A 21,681-nucleotide genomic window follows, 5' to 3' on the forward strand; every position below is an offset into this window, starting at 1 on the left:
GATTGAGATTAAGGAAGGTTTATAGTTAAAACCACAGACACACTGTTGATCAGAAGTATTTAGAAGATGCAATTTTATGTGCTAAAAAAAAATAAATCTTTAACCCAGACATGCTATTTGAGCCATCCTGTTGATTTGTTTCCAGATGAATTGCATTCAAACTGGACAAATAAACCTAACACATGCTTTTGTTGCTGTGTTTTTACAAATTAAAGAGCCTTAGCAACTGGGAAGTCCTAAGTAATTTACATATTCTACATCAGAACTGCGTTGTTTGATCTTCAGACTTGAAGTATGAGTATGAATATTTTTGTAGAAAAATTAAAGAGAAAACCAGCACTTTTCTTGTGCCATGCCTCCACCTAGAAGTGGTTACTGCCTAAAAAACGACCATGGTCTTGCAGAGTTTGTGTAGTCAGTGTCTGTGCAACTATTAATAAAATTATTCAGGCTGTCTGTGTTAAACAACTCCGAGAGTGCTGTTTGAATGGTGGATTTGGGCTGTGGATGGTGCAGGCACAGCTCACACATGTGAGGCTCATCTTGAGCCACACAGAGGCACTTCTGTGGATTAAAAACCCCAGGAATTTAATTCCAGATTGGCCTGACTTGCCAGGTCTGTGACACACACTTGGCCATTTCATATCACTGTGCTGTGGGACTCCTCACCTGCAGGCTGGGCTTTGAATGAGAACTGTTACCGCAGCTCCACAAATCGCTGCTTTGGTGCACAATATTCTTGTTAAAGCAGCCAAACACACTCCTGCTCTTTGTGGTCTGCTCCCGTGCCTTGCCAGAAGCTGACAGTGCTGGGGCTCCCTCACGCCTTGGGTGCTTCCCTGCGGGCAGTCTCACCTTCTGCCATGTCCTCCCTCACACGAGCGCAAAGGGAGCTGCGGGCGACACACTGAGGGGGACACACTGAGAGGTCACTCGGCGGCTCGGCACAGGGGGAAGACAAGCTGCCCGTGGAGGGGAAGCAGGACACGGGTCTCAGGGCAGTGGAGGGCGGGAAGTGGCAGGTCCCTGGCAGGTCCCTGACGGGTCCCCTGACGGGTCTCGGGGCGGCGGGTCCCTCACGAGGGTCCGCTCGCGGTCCCGCCACTGCTGCCCAGACGCGCGAGAACACCAACCCGCTTCTCCCCTCCCCACCGCGCAGGCGCGGCGCGCACGAGGGCGCGGCCGTTTCCCCGCGCAGCCGCGGCGTGGGGCGGGGCGGGGGCGGGGCCGGCGCAGGCGCGGCAGGCGCAGCTGGCGGGTTCCCCCCACCCCGGTGGCGGTCCCGCGCATGCGCGGCGGCCCCGCTGTCAGTTCCGGCTGTTTGTCCGGGAAGTGGCTCCGGCCGGAGCCGCCGCCGCCCCCCCGATCCCCCTGATCCCCCCGCACCCGCCCCCCGCCCGCGGCCATGGCCCGGGACTACGACCACCTCTTCAAGCTGCTCATCATCGGCGACAGCGGTGAGCGCGGCCGGCGCGGCCCTGGGGGGCGCGGGTAGGCCGCTGGCGGGGTGTCCGCCCCTTCGGGCGTGAGGGGCCTGAGGGCGGCGGCGCGGGGGAAGCGGGGAGGGGCGGCCTCCTCCTCCTGCTGCTCCTGGGGCACCCCCGGTTCCTGGGCTGTGCCGGGACCCCCCCGCTGTGTGTGAATGGGGGGGCGCGTTCGCTCGGGCGTTCGCGGGGTTTTATCTGGTGAACCTGCGGAACTGGCTGCCGCAGGATATTATGGTAAATAGCTTGACTGCGTTTGGGAAAAGGCAGATTGGGCACGTAGAAGTCAGGACAGCACCGGCAGTGCTGCCGGCATCAGCCCGGGCGAGCGCGTGTTTTGACGGCGCCCACTAATCTGTTGCTGGGATGAGGAGGGAATTCCCTTCTCCTGCTGACAGGCAGTTTAAAGATCGATGGGAAGGGCTGGCTGCCGTAGGGACCATTGTTTCCAGCGTGGCAACTACTACGTTTTGATAGTCATTATTATCTTAATTATTCCTTAAGACGCTTTCTGTGCTTCAGCCTGAAGTCTCAGTTCTAGAGTTCGTCACTTTTTTTGAATAAATCCTTGAAGAGCTGGTAGCTTTGCATATTTCTGTTTATAGTATAGGATGCGAACATCTATAAACAGAAAATAAAGGGGTAGTTCGAGTTTCTTCAGAACAGACCTGTAAATTCTTCTGCAGCAGCTTCAGAAACCTCTGGAGGGCTGAGAACTCAGCCCATGTCTGGTGCTTTAGTCTTGGTACATAAGAACTGGGACTGGGAAGATTCCTGCCTTCAAGTCCAGTTCAGTGCTGGTAACACTCCAGCAGCTCACAGTTTAATTTCCATAAACTGGGGAAGATTGCATCCACCCTCCTCTTTAGCAGAGGTGTGGTCCTGGGGCGGCAGGTCCCGGCATGCAGCGAGGAACAGCTCTTGGGTGAAAATGTAAAGTTGCACTGTCTTACCAGTTGTCACCTTCAGAAGCTTTAGCTGTATTTAAAAGTGGTTTTTCTACACGAAACTGTGTCTGCATGGAGGGATCTAAGGAGGGAGAAAGAGCAACAGCTTCAGAACAGCTTAAACCCCAGGCAGTTTTGGGAGCCTGAGGATTATTGCAACCAAATGCTGCATTCTGAGTAAAGCAGTAGCTCTGCTGCTTGCTGATGAGCTTCAAAACTGTTCAGGCAAGACAAACAGGGTGGTGAGAACTCTGAGGAAGACTTCTTCTCATTTTAAACAATTAAATCAAATTTCTTAACTGAGTCTTCTTGAGCAAAGTCCCTCCAGTATATCCAGTGAAAGGAAAGAAGTGTTGTGAGAATTGTTGAGCTGCCTGTGGTTCTCTGTTGTAATTAAATCTCACTGTGTAGTTTGAGTATTGATTTTTCTTTGGTTTTGTTTTTGCTAACTCCAACAGGAAGGCTTTCTCCCTGCTTTCACAAGACAGGTTTGCTTACCTTGTTTATTGACATTTATTCCCTGCAATAGGAAGTAGACTGACACTGGATAGGATGATTCTGGCACATCTGCTTTCCCCTGTATGCAAATCTGTCAAGAGGGTAGTAGGTTTGTGTGTTTTTAGAACAGGTCATCCTGAAAAGCTGCTGGTGATTTCAGCTGTGCCAGATATTTAAAAATAATACAGATGATCTGTGCTTTGCATCTGCTTCTTTAATTCGCTCTGCTGTTCAGTAAAATACAGCTCTTGGAAACCCTGTCTGGCGCTGAAATTTGCTTTTAATTTTGACTGTGCAGGCAATAGGCCATTTTTTTTTTGTTTGTTTGTTTCATTTTGCTGTCTTCAACAGGCTGAGGCTCTGCGAGCCTTGTCTTCAGATCTTCAAATAGCTCTGTGTGGGAAGTGGGGGGTCACCAAGAGTGTGGTTTCTCTATGTGTGAACAGTGTGGGTCAGAGGCAGTGTTTGTTTAGTGAGATCGTTGTCATCGGGAGCGTGGAGAACTTCCTGAGTTCGGGAGGTTTCTTCTCGCTGGGAGCAGTGCAGGCTGTGCAGAGCAGGCTGTGCAGTGCAGGGCAGTGTGACAGAGCAGTGTCATGTGCAGCTCTGCAGCGTCGCCCAGGGCCGTCTGACTTTGGAGAAGGTGGTGTGGTCTGACAGGTCTGTGGGTTCTGGCATCTCTACTTGCTTTTTACTAAGCTGGAGGCCAAGGCCAAGAAGCATAGCACTTGCTGAAACATTTTTATTTTATTTCATTTTTTATTTAATTTTATTTTCTTTCATTTTCTTTCATGTTATTCTTTTTTCTTAGCTGACTGGTATTTTGCAGAGGTTTAGCTTCTGTTAAATAACAAGTCCTCTGTTAAAGTTCAGAAACTGCTCTGCTACCTTGGTTGAGCTCAGAGATATTGACTATGTGCACGCTGTGACTGTATTTTTTAGAAGCTTTTTTCTCTCCTTTCCCTCCTTTCCCTTCCTTCTTAGATTGGTAATAATAAGAAGTGGGCATGGCCTCTCCAGATGGTGATTTCAACTCTTTGCAAACGAGGCCTGGCTCACTGGAATTTTGCAGATTTTTAAGTTGGTTTTTATTTTTTGTTGGTAGCTATCATCACATGCCAGCAGCTGAAAACTACTGGAGTTCTGCACTGTGTTTGCAGAGGTCTTTTATTCAGAAGAACTTGCAAGTTATGCATCATCAAAATAATGAACTTGAATAACTTCTACCTGAAAAGATTTAATAGATAATTACCCTGGTGAAGTTGAATTTCCTACTCATGCCATAGCAGATTTATTTTGGGGAGGAAAGGTCATTAACAGCAGAGATGTTATGCAGAGATAACAATGTGGAGGCATTTGGATACCCAGATTCCCCTGGCTGGCTGTGCAGGAATGAGTTTCTTACAGTTCTTGACTGAAGCACTGTGAAAAATGCTTCCCTGCAAGAGGGTGTGATCAGGGTGCAAACAATGTTTTATGGAAAACCTGGATGAAGTGCTACTCAAAGCACTTAGAGAAATGTTTCGTGGAACATTTTGGCAGCTTCAGAAAGGTGTGTTAGATGTGTAACAGGCCTATTTTGGGTGGCAGTACAGAACAGTGATTCCCAATTCCTCTGTTTAGTTTAGACTTTTGTTAACCTGTGGCCATGATAAGCTTTATAGTACCAAGCCCTGGTCTGATTATTGTCAGAGCAGTCCAAATTCCACCAGGGCACAGAGAATGGGAGGTGGGCAGTGGAATTCAATAGAGTAGTTCAGAGCAGTGTTCTGAGCCCTTGTTAATTAGCAGGACATGCCCATTTTTGGCTCTTTCCTTAGCAGATTTAAACCTACTGGTTGTAAACTTGCTTTTAGTAATTACTCTTCTCTGACCTCTTGAACTGACCAGTGCAGAAGGTACTGTTTGAGGTTTTGCTGAGGGCTGGAGGAAGGAAGGGACAGCCTCCCCCTGCACTGCTACCTGAAGCATCCTGAACCTTGGGGTGACTGTGCTTGGTCAAATCTCTGAGGAGAGTGCTGAGATGAACAGTCAAGGTGGATGGTACCAAATGATCTGCTGAGAAAATACCTGAGTTACAGTTAAAAATGCAATGGATGGGCAAAACACTGTTATTTTGGGTTACCTGACACCCAAGATGATGTATTCAAAGATCTTGCTGTGTTTGTTTGTCGTAGGTGTGGGCAAGAGCAGTTTGCTGTTGCGTTTTGCAGATAATACCTTCTCAGGTGAGTGGTTTGTTTACTTCAATAAGTGAAATGCTCCAGGTTTGCTCCAGCGCTGCTGGTTGGCAAGAAGTTGTTCTGCATTTGCCCACTGATAGCTGTACTAGGAATACATCATGTTTCTAACTTTGCATCTCTTGGTATAAGCCTGTACAGGCCATCCTGTCTGGTCCTCACTTGCAACTGAAAGTCCCACAGTATTTAAATACTGACATGGTTCCAGAAATAGCTTTGGTGTTTGAGCTTATGCTGTACTCTCTGCAGACTTCCCATTAGCCACTTGGAGTTTAGATCGATTCAATATTGTGGTAAACCACTTATATTTGTGATATAACCAGTTTATTGGGAGGAAACTCTTAGAACAGACTGTATTCAAAATCAGTGTTTGCACAAGTATTTAAAGGAGAGCTTTGTCTCAACATTTTCACAAGTGAAATACTCTCCTAGTTACTGTTTCTTGAGATATTTGGGTGCTTACTCTTGATGACCAATGCGGTAGAAGAATAATTTTGTTTTGTAGCCCTGACCTTTAAATTTTAAGGGTGGCATGGAAGAAGTGACTTTATGGCTAGGAAAAAAAGCTGTTTTCTGCAGATAAAAATACGCAGACCAGCATGACTTAAGGCATTTTAAACAGTAAGCAGATATGGGGAACCTTGTTCTCCTGTCTGGTCTGAAAGCTGCTGCCAAGCAGTGCTCAGAAGTGTGCTTTGGGACATCCAAAATAAACAAGACTTGAGTTCTCACTTACCCACACTTTCCCTCCAGGCAGCTACATCACCACCATTGGAGTGGATTTTAAAATCCGGACAGTTGAGATCAATGGAGAGAAGGTGAAACTACAGATCTGGGACACAGCTGGCCAGGAGCGCTTCCGGACTATCACCTCAACGTGAGTATCGCTGGGCTTTGTCATGTACAGCTCTGGGTGCAGATCTTACAGTTCAGCATTAGGGTTGAGGTGTTTGGATGTTGCAGTTGATGAGGTAACCATGGTTTTGTGGTCTGCACAGTGGGACCTCTCCCAGCTGTTTCAGAACTGCTTGTGGTGGCGATACCTTGTGGCCTAGGTTTGGAACCAGGATTTCAGATTTCCTCACTCTTCTGTGCATTTCCTTGGTGGCTTTGACTTATTCCTCTGCTGGTAGTTTCCAAATGGTAGAACCAGAGTCATTTCATTGCATATAGCAGAAAACTCGTCTCTGTAGCCTGTCCAAGATTGTCCTCTGATTAAATGCACTGCAGAAGCACAGAGTGCAAACCCTCTGCCAGTGTCATATAAGTAATGAACAGCTTGGAGATTGAAGAATGGGATTTCTGATACTTAGTTTTCCTTTAGGACAAATGCATTTTAGCAGCTGTCTTTGTGTGGAGCTCTGCTGAAGCAGACGCCCACATGATATTAACCTTTTCCTTGGTTGGAGTTCAGATTCAAGCTCATTGTCCTTTTGAACAGTGTGTGCAGAGCTTTTCCGGTTCCTGAAGAAACCACACCCAGAGCTGCGGCAGTGGGAACTAGGAATAAAATGTGTTTGTAAACTGATTGCAGTAAAGGTGGGACTGCTCACTGTTTCACTGGGGGAAGAGGGAGAAGTACACTTGGAAATGGAACTTTTGTTTCCTTGGGTATTAACCGAAAATAGTAATTCTTAAAAGACCTAGGTGTTTCACTTGGTCTTTCATGACTCACTTCTCCTTTGGCTCCTGTTTTAGAGGAGGATCTCTGATGAATTGGTTAATTTACTCAGACATGAAAATGAGATTGGTTGCATGTGTGTTACGTCTGAACAGCTAGAAATGGCAAAATTGAAGCTGATGTGTGCGCCGCCCCTTTCCTCTGTGCTCCTATACGGATATTACTGGATTACTCCCATTGTTTCTTAAGTGTTTGGCTTGAAAAAACTCAGTTGCCTCTTGTAGGGTTCCTGTGTGTGACATCACTTCTTGTTTCAGAGCTGCAGGCAGCTCTGGGAAGGAAGTGGTGAGGGGGAGGCAGCAGAGCGGTGCTGCGGCCCCATCAGCTGTGACAGGCGAGTCAGAGTGCCCCAATTACTGCTGAGTCAGCAAATGGCCTTCCTGTTTGCAGATTCCCTGACGCGACTCGGAGCTGCGTTAATGAGCGCCGGGTCGTGGGGCTGATGCCAGCTAGTTTAGAAAGCCGTGGTATCCAGCCCTGAACAGGGAACACCAGGAAAGGAGGATTCCTTTTGTGAACGGGGATAGCTGCAGATCGGACTTGGTGTAGTGTTTTATGTAATTTTTTTTTTTAAATTAACATTTAAAATAGATAAGCTGAAATGGTTTGAGGGTGTTTGTGCCACGACCTGTTGGAACTCTGCTACTACTTCCTTTTGCATAGCTTTTTACCCAAGTGAGGTATGTTTTATTCTGGGGGTAGTGAAAGCCCCAGTTTTCCTGCCTTATCTCTGCTGAAGTAGTGACAGTCTGGGAAGAAAGATTTGAATTTTGTGTGATTTCAAGTAAAGAAGTTCATGTGTCCAAGTGCATTTAAAATGTTGAGGAAAACACTTTGGGAATGCTGATTACATGGACACAAGGGCTCCTCTTGCTGCTAGGTTGGCAAGCTAGTCCAGCATTCCTAATCATATCACCTATAAAACCAGGAGATAAGTTTGGGATTTTAGAAATGGTTCTGCCTTTTTTTTTATTCTCTATTTGTTCGCAAAGTAATACTATGACTGATTTACCCATCCCAAACTGAGTGACAAATCAAGGTACCTTGCTAGTACTTACAAAGGGGCTGGGCTGTCAAATCATGGGTGGAGTGTGAGTGCCCTGTCAACAGAATGTAGTTGTCTATCTAGTCTTTGACTAGATTGAGGTTTACACTGAGGGTTAAGAATATAAAAGGTGTTCCTTCATTATTACAGTAGGCCAGGAAGTCCCTTTACAGTGAAAGGCAGAGTTCAGATTGATGTTGAGCCAAGGCTGGCAAGCAAGCCTGAAATTAGAGCCCATCTGGTAATTACAGTAATAGGTTGGAAGTACTGCTGTTTGGACTTAGAATTGCAAAATCGTAGAGGTGATAGGAAGTTAATAGTGGAAAATTGGGAAACATTAAAGGGTTGTACTGGTTTGATATTACTTGACTACAGCTACAGAAGCTGTAAAACAGAATAAAACTGTTAAGGAACAGAAATCATGTTGATCTGGAGTATTCCGCAGAAGCTCAAGAAAACTAAACTAGACCAGAATTTCATACTGGGAAGTATAAAGGCAGCTGGTTTTATTGTCTGTTAAATGTGGAAATACTGGGATATCTGGTGCCTAGTGGGAGGAGAGGCCAAGCTGTGTGAATTTGGTTGGCATGGAATGTCATCCAAATTAAATTTAAATTCACCAGAGATTTAGCATGCCAGGACACAGCTGTATTAGCAGGAACAATTAAGATGCATGAACAATCAGTCCCTGCACTTGATTTGCTCTTGTAGACAGGACTACTTTGTCCTGATTCAGGACTGTGGGTTTAGGGATTTAAGCTTTACACGGTAGTTGTCAGATGCCAGTTTAGGATGAATAGTGATAGCAGAGGGACCTTCTGCCATGGTGTCCCTTGGAATGGCATGTTCAAGAGAGGGATAAGTTTTTTGAGATGGCAGAATTGCTGTGTCATGTAAATCAGATATGACTGTTAAAAGACTGGTCTGTTTGACCTGTAACAATAGATGTGCTTCTAGGAACCAGATTATTAGAAGTCTTTGGAAATGGTTAGAATTCTACGTGAATGAAAAGCAAGGAAACGTATGCTACAAAGTAGTGAAATGTTAACAAAGAAGTTGGATTAAACCAGTGACCTATCCTTCACATTTGGCAATTACATGCTTTCCTGGCAAAATGAACATATGGGCCCTACTGAATGATGTAGTCAATCATGCTGTGTCTCTTAAATCTGAAGTAGCCACTGCTGTGCTTCATGAAACTGATTGATAAAACTCCAGATGTTAATACTGGGAAGCATTTAGTAGAGGGATATGAGAACCTTCTCATTGGTATCTTGCAGTAGGGAGTCCTCAATAAATGGCAGATGTTCCCTCCTGCTTAGTAAGGCCTTGTTCAGACTGGAGGGGAGGATAATGGTGGCCGAAGGACACGGTGAGTTTGGTAACCGCTTCTGAAGATCCTCTGTGCCAAGTCTGCAGTATTACTAGGTAGTGTGTCAAAGGCAGTAAGCTTGTGTCTTTAAGCTTTAAATTTAATTCTGATGGTAGAATAACCAACTTAGGTGATTTTTTTCAACTTAAATGTTGGCATTCTTAAGCCTCTTCCACACCAAAGCCAAATGTAAAGCCTTCAGATCTAGGGAACTCTTCCAACCAAAGCATCCCAGGGCACATACTGGTCAAGTTTATTTGTTTTTCACCTCAACAGGATACTTTCATGGACACTCTAAACATGAATGACTGGTCTGTGATGTTTTTTCTGTATTTCACTGAGGTGTTTATCACCAGGAGCAGTAGCAGGTGCTGGTTTTGGAGGTTTGCAGGGTACCTGGCAGAGCGTGCCCACCATACAGAGGACAGCCGGCATCAGTCAGTCCTCCAATGGGGGGCTGAGATTAAGAACTTCATTTCTCTTCTGCTCTCATCTCTGTGGTATCCATCTTCCCTAAAATGTGGATGGGAAGGAAATAAGACATTCTTTCCCTTGTGTCAAAGCCTCAACTACCTCTTGGTTGCCAAAAGCACAAAATTTACACCTACTCCTCCCTGAATGCCAAAAGCCCCATCTGTTCTCTACTCGCCAAAGCCCACAACTTGTTATAAAAGCAATTCTGCACTGCATCATTCTGGAAGTTGAAGTATGGGGTAGGATAAATCAGATTTTGTTTTCTAGTACTGTCCTGTATTTAGGGTTGGAGAATCTTTGCTGTGCTTGTTAAGTTTACAGTGTTATCTAGGATGTGGAAGTGCATCAAACAACTGATAGAAAATAGCATGACCAGCTTTTTGAGAGAAATTGTGCATAATGGGGCTTAAGAGTTAGAGAATAACAGGTAGTCGTGGTCTTTTCTCTCAGGCTTATTGCTCTTGGTAATGACAGCCAATGGAGAAAAATGACACTTCAGTGCAGATGAGGGGTTGGTAACCTTTCTAGAATGATGTGCCAGACAATTTTCCCTTCCAAAAATAGGAGCAGTGTGTGCTGGTAGGCACTCAGCAGGAGTCAGGGGTTGCTGTCTTGCACAAAGGAAGATATTCTGATAAATTGGTTGGCAATATTAGTGCTTTGTGTCTGGAGCTCCCAGCTCCTGCAGAGTTTTGGTTGCCGTGGTGGTCTCTGCTGCCGGGTCCAGCCCACGGTCCTCGTCCCGGCAGCGAAAACAGAGCGTGTTGACGACCTGTCAGGAGTGGGATCTGAACGTGCTGGCTGCATGTTTTCTGCTCCCCGACATCATGTGCTTTGCTTAGAAGAAAATCTAGGTGCGTGGGCAAGGTAGGAGCAGCAGGATGCTCCGTGGGGTCCTCTGGTTTGGATGACAGGATCACCAGGCTCGATGGTGAGCGCAGCAGAACGAAGCAGCTCTGTGTAGGTGTAGCTGAACCACCGCGCTTCTCCGAAGGCTCAGTTTTGTCTTTGCAAATGTAATGCTCAGAGTTAGGGAGGAAGTGGTAGGTCAGCCTGAGGGCTGCTGAATTAAAAGACTATTAGATGATATGGGAGAGTTTGGAGATAATTAGTTTATTGTTCAGCTGTAGAGAAATCCATTGTGTTGGTCCCTTTCTGATGCTATCTCACAAAACAGTATTCATCAAAACCAGTGTGCAGTGTGTCAAGAGAGGATGGGTTGTTTTTGCAACATGTGGATTCAGGCCATGGAATACTTTTTCCTCTAAAGGATCTAAGTTATGAATTAAAGTAGAGCTTGTAACAAAGTAAAGCACAAATGCAGTGCTGTAGCAAGTTTTGAAGCTGTTAAAGGAACTGTCTGTTAATGGAATAGAACATTTGAAAGTGCAGGATCTTTTACGGGCCGGGAATAAGTAATTCTTACCTGAGTTAGTTCTTGCCAAGGAAAGTGAATGTACAGCATAAATTACTGATAAAACATGGCGTGGGAGAAGTATTTGACTGTCTTCTGCAAGTGCCCAGATGAGCAGTAGGAGCAGACTGTTCTACTTCTGTAGAGCAGGTATCATGTCATGGAGGAGTGCTGATACCCAGGGATGCTGAGATCAGGGGAGGAAGGTGTGTGGCTGTGAGTGGTATGTGCCTCTCTGGAAGTCTGTCTGATGATCTATAAAGGCAGGTGGCTTCTGTTGTAGAAGGATGATGAGGCTGGAGGTGGGAAGAGATAGTGATTTGTTCACAAGTGCATCAGTAGCAAAGTGAGCTGAAGCTTCGAGATCTTCTGAAAGGTGTGTTTGGGTTGAATTCAAAGGCTTTGAGGTTCAAAGGTGTGTTCGCTGAGATGGAATAAATTATCAAAGAGGAGCAGGATGGTCACAGTGGAGATGCTTGAAGTGCAGTGGAAGGGAGAGTGCTACATGTGGTAAGAGAGCAAGGACTAGGAGTACTGTCAAAATTTAAGGGAAGATCCTCAATATTACATGCTGGTTTCTTGAACTTGTTTTATTAAAAATTTTAATGTACATAAGAAAGAGGAGAGGAGGAAAGGAAAAGAATGAAGCTACACATAACATAAAAAATGGATGCTGGTGAAGACTTTACTATCAACTGTTTTAATTACTTTTTTTTGGGGGTGGGGGGCAAAGTTGCCTAATTTGCAGTAGGGAACATACCTGGTAGCCTTGTGAATGTGGCTGAAAACTGATAAGGTAGAGCTTGCTTTATTTCATACAGCATTTTCCTGGTGCACACACTGCCTGCCTTTGGTAGGTTCGTGCAGGTGATGATGTTGGAACTTGAATTCAGATATTTTTCTTGCATATCAGAATTGCTCATCATCTTTTAAAGGTGCTGGTTGCCCAAGATTAATGGGAATAAACTGAAATGAAGCTTATTTTTAATGGCCAAAGGTAGCAGAGCGCAGTGAATGCACATATGGAGTCGATCTGTTGAGTAGGAAGGTGTGATCAGAACACAGTCGCTCAACAAGACAGAAATTTTTGTGAGCTCAAGAGAGCTGTGATTGAGGGTTGAGTATATTTGGAGATCTGCTGAAATTTTAGTCTGTAAGTGATCTTTCACAGATAACAAAATTACTGCAAAAACTTGATGAGGCTTGTACAACGCCAGGGTTCACATCACAGCCAGTTCTGAGGGACATGCTGGGGTTACGCTGCCTTTGGTCACGGAGCTGTAAGACAATTTGAACGTTTGAAGGTCTTGACAACCTGAACAAGGAAGTTATTATCAGTCTTTGGACTTTGAAACCTACTTGTACAGACTGAATGAGCAGGGAGGTCTGTAGGTTTAGAGGAATAGCATGTGATCGAGCTGTTATAAAAGAATTATATGAGTCTTCGTCGAAAGAAAGTGGAGGCACTTGATTGCTGTAACTTGTGGATTTGTTAGGAATCCTATGGAGGCTAAGTAAAAGAGCTGAGAAGGTGACACCCAGCTTGAGTTAACATTTACTGTCCTTTGCTGCTCCACAGGTATTACAGAGGAACACATGGGGTAATTGTTGTCTACGACGTAACAAGTGCAGAATCTTTTGTGAATGTAAAACGGTGGTTGCATGAAATTAATCAAAATTGTGACGATGTCTGCCGGATACTAGGTAAATAATCAGAGTTACAGCATCTTATTCAGTGGGATCACCTGCCCAAGTGCCAAACTGACTTTTCGTTTCTTTCCTTTCCTTTTTCAGTGGGGAATAAGAATGATGACCCAGAGCGAAAAGTGGTAGAAACAGAAGATGCCTATAAATTTGCTGGGCAGATGGAGATCCAATTGTTTGAGACCAGCGCCAAAGAAAATATTAATGTGGAAGAGGTAATGTAATATTCAAAGGAGTGTAGATATAACCATTTGGGGATAGTGGTGTGGGGAAAAAATAAAAATTATGTTCTTCCCATTGAGGAAGAGAGATGAAGTGCTTTGTACGAGTTGCGAGTAGGTAAAATGTCAAAAAGAGACATCCAGCTGTGCTTGGAAGAGTTGGGGAAGCGAAATGAAGGAGCCCATGCTGCTATTTTCAGTAGCTTTGCAGTGCTCACATATTAGACAGGGTCTCAGAAAAGACTTGTCATTAGGGAGAATGCTTGTAGGAGGTAGGACTGCCCAGTCTTCACTTGTGGCCTCAGCTGCCAAACTGACCTGTTTTTATTTACTGGTTTGGAAAAGGGGATAGAGGTGCTATCAGTTTAGCTTGGGAGTGGGTTGGGAAGGTACTTAATTTCCTCTTGGCCTATAGTGGGTTGGGGAAGATCTCTGAAGATCTCTGAAGCATTATTGAAATACCTAGAACAGTTGCTTCAAAAGAGCAGCACCCCCACAGGAGCCAGCCCGAGTTCTGGGGAGCTCTGACCGCGCTTGTTTCTCTTGCAGATGTTTAATTGCATTACAGAGCTTGTCCTGCGAGCAAAGAAAGAAAACTTAGCAAAGCAACAACAGCAGCAACAGAATGATGTGGTGAAGCTAACGAAGAACAGTAAAAGGAAGAAGAGGTGCTGCTAATGCCCTTTCCCTGCTGCAGAGACTCTGCTCTCAGACAGATCAGCCCCTCCAGCTAGACTCGGGCAATTCCACTGGGGCAGGCTTTGGGAGGACTTTCTCAGTTTTGTGCCGTTATTTAAAGATTATTTTTTTCTCCATGTTTTCTATCAAGAGGCGCTGGCACCTTACCACTTCAGTGCCAAGAAGGTATCGGATGGAATCTTGCCCCCCTCTCCTCCCCTGCTCATTCCAGTGCGCCTTGTAGACAAGAAGGACGTTGCCTACCAAGTGGACTAATTAACCCAAGAGTTTGTATATAATGTATATTGCTTTAACCAGCCTCGCCTCCCTGTTGTCGCTTTGGCTTCTGCCTTCTTAATGTCAACCAATCATGGACTGCAGAGTTCATCTTTTTAAAGAAATAGTACAAAGTTCTTAACTCGAGGTGGCCCCAGGCTGGCAGCGACTGCTTCCCGGGGCCTCTGGCTGCATTTCTGTTGGGCTCCAGGCTGGCAACTGGTGCCCCTGGGGCCTCTGGCTTCTCCTGGAGTCCCAGGCTTTTACTGGGGCTCAGGCTGTGTTTTTCTAGGTACCAGGATTGCAGGTGTCGCTGCTGGAGCCTGGGGTTTCACTTCACCAGCCCCTGGGCTGGCAGCTGGTGCTGCTGCTGGGGCCTTGAATTTCAGTTTGCCATGGTCCAGATTTGTGGCTGGATCCTTGGGTTTCACCTCCTTGTGCTGCAGCCCAGCTGTACCTGTGCTCTCCTGTAGTTTGTATCAAGATACTGGAAAACAAACTGACCTGCAGAAGTGGGATTTATTTGGATAAAACCTTTTTTTTTTTTTTTTTTTAAGCAAAGTTTAACTCCTTTGACCTCTGCTTCTGGTTCTGCCAGTGTCCTAAGTGAGGGTCCATTTCTTTTGAGAAGAACAAAATTCATGTGATTCTGCCAAAAAACCCAAACTTCTTCTTGTTGCCCTGTCCACAGATAGGCAATCTGAACTTGAATGTGAATTTTGGTGGCAAAGCTTTTGTTTTTTGAGAGAGAAAAGGCATGAAAATAAATCCAGCTGTTCTGGGTTGATGTCTGAATATGAAAGCTGCTGCAGGATCATTCCCAGAATTCTTCTGTTAGGAAGGAGGACTGCTGTTTAATGCAAAGAAATGGAAAGCTTGCTTGCTTGGGTTATGTGGTGGTGGAGGATCACCCTTGGAAACAAACTGGGCTCACTGTGCTCGATGTTTTCCTGGCCCTTGTTGGCCTTTCTGGGAAAACAAGGGCTCAGTTCCTCAGCCTGAATAGATGTAGTTAAAGGTGGAGAGTGTATGTGTGTGTAACTAAAATATCAAATGTCTGGGCTGAAAGGACATGCTCAGCACCTGAATAATTGCCTAAATAATATTAAAAAATAATTTTTCCTTAAAATGACTAAAAGGCATGGAGGGTATGACTTCCTTTAAGGCCTTGAAGGTGGGCATACTCAGTGTGTCAGTAAGTGGCCCTATGGAATTGCTGGTTTGGTAGGATGTGGTTCACTAATGTCCATGAGCTTGGAGTCAGCCCACTTCTCTCCCTTCCTCCCCCTTCCCCCAGGAGAGGCTAAATTTTAGTCACTTATTTTGCCTGCATTTTTTTAGATTTTTCGGGTTGTGGTAAAAGCCCCGATCATACAATCACGTCACAGTCAATCACTTTAAAGACTTTTTACAAAATGCAAACAATGAATGTGTAACACATGGTTTTTTTAATCAGTTCAGGTGCTGGGAATATGTATCCAGCTGCCTTCACCCGTCTCTTTTCTTCACATATCTTGCATTGGTAACCCAAGAATAAGAGTGAGCTGGGATGATACTGCTGGAGTGAGCTCTGATAATTGTAAGACTTGAGTGGCTGTGGAAAGTGGTGGCTGAATTCCCACCAGTCCATCCTTGTCTGCTCTCTGGTGTTGAATGTGGTGTGTGCCAGGAGGAGCTGGGCCATCCCTGGAGCCTTCCCGTGGGAATGGAGCTGTCCTGTGATAGTTACCCCTTGCAGATTAAAGGGCCCAGCTGTGTTAACTTTGGGACTCTTGTGGTAGCGTGTGTGCAGATCTAGGAGAGAGTAACTTCATATAGGCAGAAGTAAAGAAAATGTCTGAATTTACTGGAAATGATGCAATAAAATGAGGAAATGGTGCACCCAAGCCTGGAGTGTTCTCTTATATGGAAAAGTTGGTCCTCTTTGAGTCCAGGTCTTGGTGGCCATGGTTTGAACTCTGCCAATCCAGGTTTCCGTCTTCCTGGCTTAAAGTGGGAATTTCTTTTTGTTTTTTTTCCCCCAGAGCTGGCTGTAGAGGAGCAGTTACCTCTGCTCTTGCCACAACTATTCACTTGGAAGGGGTGGGGACTGTGTCTCTAGTGGTGCTGATGTGAAGTTTCCTAAATGTTGAGCAATGGAATGTCTAACTGGTTTGCTAGGATTATTTCTGTAATGAAAGTTTCTAATTATGCTTTTTAAATAATTTTAAAAAACTAAAAATAAAGGTTACAAGCTGCCAAATCTTTTTTTTTGAGGCTCTGTTTCCTCTGCTGACCAGCACCTGGAGGTGGAGGGTGGCAAGCCAGGGGTGAGCTCTGCTGCTGTATTGTTTTTTTCCTGGGAGGGGATATTGACAAAACCACAATTAATGCTTTCAAATGTCCAGTTGCTATTTTAGTTTTAAATGTGAATGAAGAGTAAGCTGGAACTGGTAACTTATTTCTGTGTGATGCTTGTGATTGTGCTGTAATCTTTTGTTTTTCTGTTCAACAAGAAGTCTTGAGTGAGCTTTGAAAGCTCCTCCAAGGCAGCAGGGGTCAGCCCCTGAGGTGATTAAAAAGCATCTGGAGTCTCTCCTCACTTTCCCAGGAAATTAATGTGTGTTTAATTAATCTGTGCAGGAACTCTGCAGCCGTGGCTGTGTGTGCTGCCCTCAGCATCCCCTTGCCCTGCTGCCCTCCATGCACGAGCAGCTGCCCAGGGCAAGGCCTCACTCCTGGGGAGGTGTGATGGAAACCTGCTGTGGGAAGGTGCCTTTCTCCATCTGCACCCTTCTGGTAGGACTAGGGAGAGGGGAATCCTGAGCACGTGTGGATGGTCTGAACTGTGGCTGGTGCAAGCTGGTGTGTCACTGTGTGTTGTGTCTGAACTCCTTACACTTTGAATCTCCTCCATGTAACAGCCAGTAAACAACACAAGTGGCTGGAAGGTGGGATGATTTACCAGCTCCTCTGGTAAATCAGATGCTTCAAATGTTTTTTTTTCTCCTGGCCCATTCTCTTCTGAACACACACAAGTGCTTTACGTGGCTGAATTTCTTGGGATGATGCAGCACTAAAGATGCTGTTGGGTGTTAAATGACAGTTCAAAAAATGAGCTTGTTTTGCAGCTAAGCACAATAAGCAGTGAGAGCTGAGACGGTATCTTATAAATGATTTGTTTTATTCTGAAGAGAACTATTTACAAAAGAAGTAGAGCATTGTTTTTACTAAAAATATGCCTTTATAGATTTTTATAATATGTATCTTATAAAAACCATACATTTATTTACATTACTGCTACATACAAAAATTACAGCACTGTGGTATATGTACATATCTATAGATACATTCTTTCTGCTTGTCCCTGCTGTGTGCTTTTTCCCTCTCAATCCAAGGGAGTCATTGCTGCAGCACCCAGACACTTCCTTTCTTGGCTTTTTGGTTCAAACAATCTTGCTTTTTATAGCTGAGTGGGGAGTAGAGAGTTTGCCTGATGGAGAGGCAAATCTGGAATTTACCATCCTAAGTAGGACAAGTGCATCGGCCCTGCCTGCAGCCTCCCTTCCTGCTTCTCTGTGCAAAATTATTCTGTTGTCATTAGCTGATCTACTGTTCACCTTGATGGCAAGTTGCTGATCTAAGTTTGTAATAAGATAAAGTGCTAGTGACTTGCCTTTCAGTTACACTTGTTCCTTGTTTGCAGTCGCTTCCCTTACAGAGTTTGCAAAGGGGAGACTGATCCCTTTTCCCTCAGGCCGGCGTAACAAACGTTTGCCCAAACAGTCACCTGTTACTGAACTGCAGGGAAAGTCCTTTGTAACCTTAATCTCAGCAGGCATCTCTTCTCTGTGCAATATTTGAACAGTGACTGTGCAGCACTTCTGCTTTATTTACCACTATCTCAAAAGCAAGGCTGAGGGTTGTGTTTAGAGCTGCTGATCCCACTCCTTAAATCTCCTTTGGGATCCTGAGTACCTGCCGGATTAATGCGCTTCCTCCATCTCATCCACTGGAGCCGATGTTTCCTTTATGCCATGTGTGTCCTGGGAGCATCAAGTGCCACAAGTGAAGTGTCTTCTAACCAGCACTGCAAGGCTGATTCCAGGCTCCTGGCTGTGACAGGATGGAGGTGAGTGTTTTGATGACAGTGCGAAGTGAAGTAGTCGGGACCTTGTTAAAACACAACGTGACAAATGAGCGTGAAGGACTGCACGGGTGAGGTTTTTGAAGACAGGACGACAAAACCTAGCTGCTATGTTAAGGCAGTTTCTGTTCCTGTGGAGTAGCAGCTCAGCACAAGGAGGTCTCCTTTGGTGTGTTGTCCAGTTCATTACACCCAGTTCTCTTGTATTTCTGGGTTTAGTAGTGCAACTAAGTCTTTAGGGTTAAGGGGCTAGTTTGAAGAAACCATACCCAACTGGCACCTTGGAACATGCTGACTTTCCTCTTGCAATCTCTTCCATCACTCATTAAATACGTAAAACTGCAATGGGATTAAGGATTTTCCTTAAATGAAGAGATGTGCTGTGCCTACCCCTGCAAGTGAATGAGTCACTTTCCTCAGCAAACATTTAGCAGAAGGCACCTTTCTTCATCTCATTACTGCATCTTCATGGGATAACTTAAGGCCCTTGCCTTCGGATTGCATCCATCCATCCATCCTCACGGGGGTAGAGTCCCACACAGCTGCTGGGCATGTGGCTTGAAGAGAGCTGGTGGGGCCTGGGAAGTGACAACTGACAGCAGAAAAAAGGTCCATGAGAACCGAGATGTTCTCGTGGCTCTCCCACGATAAGCAGAGCATCGTTTCCAGGGTGTAACTGTTCACAGGTATTGCTGGCGTCCGTGAACCCTCCTTTTGCAGGTATCAAAGGTTACGTTAATGCATGTGGGTGTAACAGTCCTGGCAGCAGGAGATGCTGAGCATGTGCCTCATGTCTTTGTCCTGTGGAGAGTCACAGTACAGGTAAGACAGGAGGATGAGGACTCACCATCCTGAGAGCACTTGGCACTGTGCTACATCCCTTTCCCTCGCTTGCACAAGTGGATACAAGCAGACACTCAACAGCTGAGCATTGCCTAGAAAGGAGAGGCCAAGGTTCAGTTTCCTTCCCTGCCTGTGAGACTTCAGATTCCTTTCCCCATAAGCATCAAGCTGTATTGGTGGGGCTTTGCCCAAGTATTTCCTGGAGGAGGCTCTGCAATCCAGGTTTCATTGCTCTCAAGTAAATGGGTCTTACCACTCAGCTCTTTACCATAGCTTCCAACCTCAGAGTACTCTGCTTCTTGTAACATGGAGCTGTCTTAGTGCAAGATGATTTAATATCAGTGTGGTAGTTTCATGCTAACAAGGAAATATGGGAATGCTCAGATCTTTGTAGGCAGAAAGGATATTTGTACTGAGGTATTATGGATGTTCTATCCCATAGGTAAGTTGAATAATAATAAAACCCAAGCCATCAACCTCTTACCTGCTGCTTAGAAGAAGGTGTTTGATACCTAATTCTAGCAGAAAGCTTGTTCCTGTAAATAGTGAGCAGAGAGAGCAGCTCCCTGTAGGATGGTGTTTTAGCACCAAAGTTGCTGAGCAGGGCAGAGCTGAAGGTGTACCCAGCTCTGTTTCCTGTGGGACAGTGTAGGTGGTGGCCTCTTTAAAGCAGCAGGGAGACAACTTAGGGCCTGTGGGTATCATAAGCTGCAAGAATGTGTGAAAATTGCATGACAGCAGCAGGACATCTCTGAACTGAGCCTGGCATTCCTCACTGGCGTATGATGGTAGACTGTGTTAAAGAGAAGAGCTGTAAGGTGCCCATCCAGTGCAGAGGGAAGGTCCTTAATTGAGTATTGCAGGATTTCCAGCACTGCTGTGTGCATACACCAAAAAAGTCATGTTGCTTCTTGTTGATGAAGTCGTGCAAAGCAGGCTCTGATCATCTTTGATCAGTAGAAGGTTTGACTCCCTGCTTGCCAAAGGGCTGAGAAGTAACTCACTTGCAGGCAGGGACAAGTACTCCTCCTTTCTGCCGGGCCCCAGCCAGTGTTACTGCATAGGGCAGAGTAACCTGCAGGCTTTCCAGAGTTTTGTAGACACCCTGATGGCCTTTGGCCTCAGTGAAGGCAGATGCCAGTGTGCTTTCTGAGGATTGAGTGCCAACCCAGCGTCAAAGACCCACTGACATCATTGTGGGTAGGTTTTCAGTGAATTATTAGTTGGGCTTTTGGGGGCCTATCCAGTTAAAATGACAGGTTTCTTCTCTGTTTGGGAGGTGTGTATGGCTTTGGGGAGAAGTGTGTGACTTGCTGAAGCTCCTCAACTACCTTTGGTCATCAGAGGGACAGCAGCTGCCCCAGGACCGAACATCCACTACTTTAATCCAGTCTGTAATCTGTTGTAGATGGTCGGTCTCCTGGGGAGAAATCCTTAACATTCTGTGTAGCTACAGACTGCAACTCTTACCTCTGTAACAGGAGGGAGCTGGAGAAGACAGTGACACCAGCAATCTGCCCCCTGCCCTGAGCTGTGAGGAGCCTGGATTCCCAGCGAGGGTGAACAGCCACGCAGAGCTGCAGGTGCCCAGGCAGGATCTGCAGTGAGGGCTCAACTTCCACCACAGAGAAAGCTACATTTGTCAAAACATGGCAATGCTGGGGTCAGAGTGACTCCAGTCTTGGTGGGATGGATGAAGGATGTCACAGCTGCCAGGACTGGAGGGTGGTATAAATGACTCCCCTCTCTTCTCTTACATTCAGCCTCTTCTTCCCCCTGTGCTCACTGTGACAGCAGTTCTCAATCCCCTGCACTGCTCTGTCTTGGGGCTGCTTATTTCCTTCTCCAGCATGAGAATGCTTTTAAGACAATCAGAGTATTCTTCACAGCAGAAACTGGACTGTGCCGAAGCGCCTAAAATATACCCTGAAGTTTATCACTTCACTTATAGAATAAGAAAAGTTTCTTTCTATTAGGATCACATTGTCAATTTGCAACTCTCCAATTCATGTAAACATTTGGTTCAGACCAGGTGCGGTGTAAATAGTGCAGAGTCTCAAGGGTTAACTCCTTTGCCCCCTTCTTTTTTTACTCAGTGGATCAGACTTGGGTCCATCAGCAAGCTGGGCAGCTGCCCCACTCCCCATCTTGAAGCAGGAACTGTTGGAGAGTTTTCTCTTTTTCAATTCAATTTTTCTTGAAAAAGGAAAAGAGACGGTTTCCTTCCGCCCCGACGGGCTCGTCCCCCTGCTGCTCCGGCCTGAACGCGGGGGAGGGTCTGGCATTCCGCTTGGCTCCGGAGCCACTGGAGAAGGAATAAGCAAGCTGGCTCCATTCCTTCGGGTGTTTGTCCATCAGCTGCTGGTCAATGACCCTGTGCATGTCATCCTGCAGCGGAGGGAGAGGAGAGGGCTGTTAGTGGCAGCTGATGCTCCGCGGGAGCTCGCGCCGGGATGCGGCTGAAATGGGTATGAAACGTGCAGTGATGAGATGGAGCAGGGATGACAAGAGTGGGGACAGGTCTGAGCCCCCACCCGACAGCAGGCTCAGCTGTGCTTGCTGCCGTGAGGCTTTTCAGGGAGCGAGGAAGATAAATCACACAGTTCTGAGGGATAAAATGCTCAGGTGCTCTCACCCAGGAGCACCGAGCCTGCTTGGGACCCTGTGACACCCCTCAA

General features: G+C 45.9%; 2 protein-coding genes across 5 annotated transcripts in view; one reads left to right on the plus strand and one right to left on the minus strand.

Annotated features, from left to right (window-relative positions):
* The first annotated feature begins 1,289 nt into the window (after positions 1-1,289).
* RAB35 (RAB35, member RAS oncogene family) lies at positions 1,290-16,276 on the plus strand. The gene is made up of 6 exons (XM_027696872.1): positions 1,290-1,457; positions 5,107-5,157; positions 5,923-6,046; positions 12,735-12,859; positions 12,950-13,074; positions 13,630-16,276. The coding sequence occupies exons 1-6, from the start codon at positions 1,406-1,408 to the stop codon at positions 13,756-13,758; spliced, it is 606 nt and encodes a 201-aa protein (XP_027552673.1). The 5' UTR covers positions 1,290-1,405; the 3' UTR covers positions 13,759-16,276.
* A 904-nt stretch (positions 16,277-17,180) lies between these two features.
* Positions 17,181-21,681, minus strand: part of BICDL1 (BICD family like cargo adaptor 1) — a 50,208-nt gene continuing 45,707 nt past the window's right edge. For 2 of the 4 annotated variants that reach the window (XM_027696857.1, XM_027696858.1), the window contains exon 11: positions 17,181-21,391. In XM_027696857.1, coding sequence (XP_027552658.1) covers positions 21,191-21,391 — 201 coding nt within the window. In that variant the 3' untranslated portion in view covers positions 17,181-21,190. The remainder of the gene's footprint in view (positions 21,392-21,681) is intronic. The other 2 variants (XR_003536426.1, XR_003536425.1) reach the window with 2 other exon arrangements.

This window comes from Neopelma chrysocephalum, unplaced genomic scaffold (genome assembly GCF_003984885.1).
Source record: "Neopelma chrysocephalum unplaced genomic scaffold, ASM398488v2 Primary Assembly neopelma1_116, whole genome shotgun sequence".
Classification (NCBI taxonomy): Eukaryota; Metazoa; Chordata; class Aves; order Passeriformes; family Pipridae; genus Neopelma; species Neopelma chrysocephalum.